A 6,069-nucleotide genomic window follows, 5' to 3' on the forward strand; every position below is an offset into this window, starting at 1 on the left:
TTAAAATTTGTCTACAGATAAAAAATAAATAAATAAATAAAAATTGGCCAGAGTTATTATTTTACCCTTCACATAATTTTTTAAAAAATTGTTCACTAATTTTTAATTGTGAATTCGAATTTTTGAGCTACAATTCACAATCAATAATACTTTTGTCGTGATCAATTCAAATTTTAAAACTAGACTTCACAACTACAACTAATTTTAATTGTGAATTTAAACTTTAAAAACTCGAATTCACAACTACAATAATATTGATTGTGAATTCAAGTTTTAAAACTCAATTCACAACTAGCAATAGTGTCAGTTGTGAATTTAAGCTATAAAACTAAAATTTACAACCAATACTAGCAATTCAATTGTGAATTCAAGAACATTAACGACAAAAACTCACCTCCATTTTGATCCTAATATACAAAATTAGCCAATAGTCTAAAATTAAAACAAAGTAGATTTTTCAAAATAATGTTGTGGGATCTGAAGATCGCCCGACTCTTCCTCCATTTACCCCCAATTCATTCAATCTATCGATCCCCCCCCCTCCCACACACACACGCACACGCACACGCACACTAAATTTCTTCATATCGAACTCCAATTCCAGTCCGTGCTCTGCACGGCAAACATCTAAATTACGACATGTTCAAACAAATAAGTATAAATATTAATTAAATAGAATTAAAATATAAATAAATATAAAGTACTATATTTTAATAATAAAATAAACTCATGAATTCCTCTAAATCATTTGATAATGAAAATTCACATTATTATTATAAAGTATCACACGTCATAATAAATAAATATGTTCATACACGAATACAAATAAAATAAAATATTTTAAATTTATCATAATTTATTCGTTTTAAATTCATTTTTGATAATTTTTATACCATATTAAATATTTTGTTATGAACTTATATATAATGTGCATATTAAATATTTATGCATAATTAATTTTGTGGGATGTCTATAAAGGAATTAAGTTATACTCCCTCCGTCCCATTAAAGCTGGACACGTTCTTTTCGACACGGAGATTAAGAAGGGATTGTTATGTTTTAATTAAATGTGGTTCATCAAAATTAAGGTACGTAGTTAATTAAATATGTCTTCTTCTCAATGCGTCTCTGCATCTGTTTCATTTTTTGATCGACGCCGGCGGTGCCGGCGATGGCGACGACGCCAGCGCTGACAATCGCCCCTCGCCCCTCTATCAAATCGCAAATCAGACACCCAAATCAAATTTCTCAAAGAGAATCGCATAGCCAGAAATTAAAAACAAGATCTTGCCCAAACCAGATTTCTCCAAGAAATTCTTCAAGAAATTGTTCTTGAGGGGAAGAACAGAGCCAGAATCGCTCACGAAATTCGCATAGCCATAATCTTGCCCAAGAAATTCGCATAACCGGATCTTGCACAAAAATTTCGAATAACCAAATCTTGCCCAAGAAATTCGCATAACCAGATCTTACCCAAGAAATTTGCCTAATCTACCACCGACGCATCCTTGGGCGTTAGATCTAGGGTTTGTGAGAGAGAAGCGGCGTGGCTGGGGAAACGAGCGGCGGTGGTCGTCGGTGTTACGTGTGTTATGGAATGAAGGAGGGAGAGAGATGAGGCACGGCGGCAGCGGCCTTGTCGCTGTCATTCGCCGGAAAATTCAGGGGAAAGCGAGCGGCGTCGTGTCTCTGTGTGTAGGCTAGTGTGTGCGTCGGTGTGTGTGTTCTGGGGAGAAAGAGGACAAGGGAGAAGAGAATTAGGGGGCGGGGCGGCAGCCGACGGCCGACGCTGTTGCCGGAGAAGAAGAGAGGGGGGTAAGAGGCGGGGTTGGGGTTGGTGGTGGGGGGGGCTGATTGTGTGTGTGTGTTAAAATTAAATTATAGAGGATTTAAGTTTAACTGATTAAATTAATTAATTAAATTAAATACTAAACATTTCCAGTTTTAGAAAGTGGCCAACTTTAGTGGGACAACCAAAATGGAAAAGTGGTCAACTTTAATAGGACGGAGGGAGTATAAAAGGATATAGATACAAATAGAAAAAAATATTGGTGGGAAAAGAAAGAACAAAAGAATATAGATTTCTCATAATTCCTTCAATCTATCGAATTGCAATTCCTTCAATGTATCGATACAATTCCATTCAATCATAAACGAACACCATAAATTTAATGTTTGTAAACACAAAACAAGCGGTCCACTAGTACAGCGAAACTGAAAACAAATGCAAATGGTGAGAAACCATTTTTCTGAACCTATTATTTCTCATAAATTTCGGTTTAGAGCACCTTTTTTTATTAATGGATAGTTTTGTATATTGATTGATGATTTAAAAACTTACCCTCCGTCCCACGAAGCATGACTCAGTTTCCTTTTTGGTTTATCCCACAAAGTTTGACCTGTTTCTAAAAATGACAAAAAATTTACCCTTTATTCACCTTTTCACTTTTTCACCTATTAACACACAAAATACCAATTTCTTAATTTCCGTGCCGAAAAGAACTAGGTCATGCTTCATGGGACGGAGGGAGTAAAAAAATCTTTTTGAATTTTTTATTTTGAAGTATAGATTGTGACTTTAGGTGCAAAACCTTAGAATAATTAGAAGGAGTACGCTAGCTAGGTACTTTCATATATTAGTGAAACTGGTCAAACCAAAAATAGAAGGCAAAAACGTTGCAGGGCATAATGCCATGTGATAGCACACCCCAGATGACTTGAGCGAAATTTTATTATATGTTTCTATAGATAAATAATTTATTGTTAAAATAATTATTCACGTTTTAAATTAATTTGGTTTTATACAGGCATGAGGAAGAACTCTATATATTTGATATTTCTCCCCATGAGTCTCACTTGTCTTGGCACATAATCTGTAGCTGATCATAAACAAGCAATATGCAGATCTGGATGCCTTATTTTCAGCCTCTTGTTTTTCTTCTTCTGCTTCCTCTGTCTCTCTATCTGAGGCGCAAGAAGGGCTCCGGCCATCAGAAAAACCTGCCTCCCGGGTCGGTGGGTTGGCCGATTCTTGGAGAAAACGTGGAGCTCTCCCTGTTAGGCTCTCAGAAACTAATGACAGAAAGGATGCAGAAACACTCTCCAGATGCATTCACAACGTCGTTGTTCGGACAGAAACTGGTGGTGTTATGCGGCGCAGCGGGCAACAAGTTCATCTTCACGAACGAGAACAAACTGGTGACCCCCTGGCTGCCCCTATCACTCAGGAAAGTGCTGTTCCCGGATTTCGACCAGCTCAGGCACCAGGAACCCAAGGCCACGTTCCACAGCTTCAAGCAGGACATGCTGAAGCCAGAGGCGTTGAGACACTACATGCCTGTGATGGACACACTGGCGCGTCACCATCTGCGCCATGCCTGGAAACCTAACTCCGTGGTGAAGGTTCGGCAGTCCACCAAGAAGTACACGTTTGAGCTTGCATGCAGGCTATTCATGGGTGTGGCCGACCCGGAGCGGCTCGAGAAGTTGTTGGAGCCCTTCTCTCTCCTGACTGACGGGATGGTGTCCCTGCCCCTCAACTTGCCCGGCACGGACTTCAACCGTGCTGTTGGAGCGGCCAGGGTGGTGCGCGCTGAGCTTCTCGGGATCGTGGAGGAGAGGAGGAAGGAGCTGCTGCTCACCAGACAGGGACGAGAGGACATCATGTCGAGGATGCTGCTGGCGAGTAATGAAGATGGGACTTATATGATGAGTGAGAGCAAGGTTGCTAACATGGTTGTTTGTGTGCTTGTTGCTGCCCTCTATGAAGTATCCTCTGCAATCACCATTGTCACTAAATCTCTTGCCGAACTTCCACACATTTACGACCAGGTTTTTAAAGGTAAATATAATAGGAGTTTAATTTGATAAATTAATATATCGCTGTTTGATGAATCTCTTCTCACTATATATACACCCCGTCTTTGACAGAGCAAATGGAGATTGCGAAATCAAAAGGCCCTGACGAGCTGCTGACCGAGGGGGATGTGGAGAAGATGAAGTACACGTGGAACGTTGTGCTCGAAGCCCTCAGGATGACACCCCCTTCATTCGGAACATTCAGAGAGACTACAACTGACATCAGCTTTGCAGGTTTCACCATTCCTAAAGGATGGAAGGTATATTCAATCCTACACTATCATTTTTCTCCTTAGATTGCTTCACAACTCGACTCAACAATGAACTCGCAGATCATGTGGAGCCCCCATTCGTGCCACTATAATCCCGACTACTTCCCTGATCCGGAGAAGTTTGATCCATCGCGGTTCGAGGGGAGTGGACCAGCGCCTTACACGTACGTTCCCTTTGGAGGAGGTGCAAGAATGTGCCCCGGGAGAGGCTATGCTAAGCTTGTCATATTGGTCTTCATCCACAATTTGGTGACCACATTTAGATTTGAGAAGGTCTTTGCGGACGAGAAGATGTTGTTCAATCGTCTTTCTCCGGCACCGGCTCATGGCCTTCCTATTCGCCTCCATCCCCATCAAAATTAATCCATCATATATATATATCTCTCTTTAATTACTCTTTGAAATTCAACAACTTTATTCTCCACATGTACCATGTTTCATACCGCCAAGTCATACCATGGTTGCTAGCTGTTAGAATATGTAAGAGTTGAACTTGGATTTATCATCTACCTATGAATCTATGCATGCATGATTAATGTAAATTTAATTACATCAAAAAGTTGTGTGACCTAGGCTATTATAAATATGTTGTTTATAATGTGATCATCTATGTAAGATGGTTTTTTTTTTTTTTTTTTTTTTTCCAAGTTAGGGTGGGGAACGATGAGGATTGAACTTTGAATCCTCTATAGTAACACTAATATTTTACATTAGCTATAACGAACAATCATATGTATCCTCTTTTTGGAAAAACATAAAGTAATGACGGAAAACAAAAGGTATAACTACAAGAAAAAAGAAAAGAGGCTTCTAATGACGATTTTTTTGGTCGTTAATGTAATTAATGATGAGATTCTCAACGAAAGTCTGTTGTTGCCACTACAAGAAATTCGTAAATAGATAACAAGTTCAAAACATGTTGTCTATACGCTAATATTAGATAACAATATTTAACATATTCGTCGTCTATATATGACCGCAAATTTAGATAACGGACGCCTAAAAATGTTCTACAAATGCCCTAATTTTTTCATTTTCATCGTTCTCCCTCTCCCATCTCTTTCTTCTCCTAATAAGTCATCTCATTTCTTAGGATAAGGTGTAATCTCCTTATTAATACTCCCGATCTGTCCACGAAGATCGTATGTTTATTATTATTTTTATCTGTTATCTAAGATATTTTTATATTGTAATTAGTGATCATTATATAATTTGTGATAATTAAACGATCAAAGTTCAAGATTACACTGTTCGATAGACTATATACTTAGTTTGTGAATTAATAAGTTAATTTGTTACTATATTTTCTTGTTGACTCAAAATAAATTCGAATATAAGTTATGTTTTTATATTGTAGTTAGTGATAATTATATCATTTTTACATTATAAGAAAATAGTTGAGTTTAGTGTATTATATATTTATTGTAACTCTAAGAATTTTTTTTATTTTTTTATTTATCTTTGCAAAATATATAGTACTATAATGGTTTTCTATTATATAGCTATGCGATATATAGTACTATAATGGTTTTCTATTATAGCTATGCGATACTAGTACTTTTGAATGAATTTTTGTATTGATGATATGTACTTGTTTGTGCTTGACACTTGACACTTATTATTTTAGGATGAAATATTTGATATTGAGGTTGTATTGATATTTGATACATGATTTTTAGATGAAATATTTTGATTTTGAATGTAATGGAATAACTTGTATTTTAATTTCATTCTCATTGAATTACAGGTTTTAAATACATAAATGTTATACTAGGTTTTAAAAATAAGACTTCCTCCGTCCCTCAAACATTTTCCTCTCTTTCTATTTTGGGTCGTCTTCAAAACATCTTCGTAACCTACTTTTGAAAATAATTGCATTCACTATTACTCTTACAATCTTCATTTTTGTGGGATCCATCACTACAAAAAAATGCACGAT

The 6,069-nt window shown here is 37.0% G+C and overlaps 1 protein-coding gene across 1 annotated transcript; it reads left to right on the forward strand.

The window, feature by feature from the left end:
• Nucleotides 1-2,859: 2,859 nt before the first annotated feature.
• LOC131010147 (beta-amyrin 6-beta-monooxygenase-like) lies at nucleotides 2,860-4,666 on the forward strand. The gene is made up of 3 exons (XM_057937562.1): nucleotides 2,860-3,841; nucleotides 3,931-4,118; nucleotides 4,191-4,666. The coding sequence occupies exons 1-3, from the start codon at nucleotides 2,899-2,901 to the stop codon at nucleotides 4,491-4,493; spliced, it is 1,434 nt and encodes a 477-aa protein (XP_057793545.1). The 5' UTR covers nucleotides 2,860-2,898; the 3' UTR covers nucleotides 4,494-4,666.
• The last annotated feature ends 1,403 nt before the right edge of the window (nucleotides 4,667-6,069 follow it).

The sequence above is a fragment of the Salvia miltiorrhiza genome, chromosome 2 (genome assembly GCF_028751815.1).
Source record: "Salvia miltiorrhiza cultivar Shanhuang (shh) chromosome 2, IMPLAD_Smil_shh, whole genome shotgun sequence".
NCBI lineage: Eukaryota > Viridiplantae > Streptophyta > Magnoliopsida > Lamiales > Lamiaceae > Salvia > Salvia miltiorrhiza.

What these genes read in the sequence shown, in the direction of transcription:
- LOC131010147 (XM_057937562.1), top strand. Translation starts at nt 2,899, where the DNA reads ATGCAGATCTGGATGCCTTATTTTCAGCCTCTTGTTTTTCTTCTTCTG. An exon ending in TTACGACCAGGTTTTTAAAG is followed by an intron (nt 3,842 to 3,930) that starts GTAAATATAATA and finishes CGTCTTTGACAG; the next exon opens with AGCAAATGGAGATTGCGAAA. An exon ending in CCATTCCTAAAGGATGGAAG is followed by an intron (nt 4,119 to 4,190) that starts GTATATTCAATC and finishes ATGAACTCGCAG; the next exon opens with ATCATGTGGAGCCCCCATTC.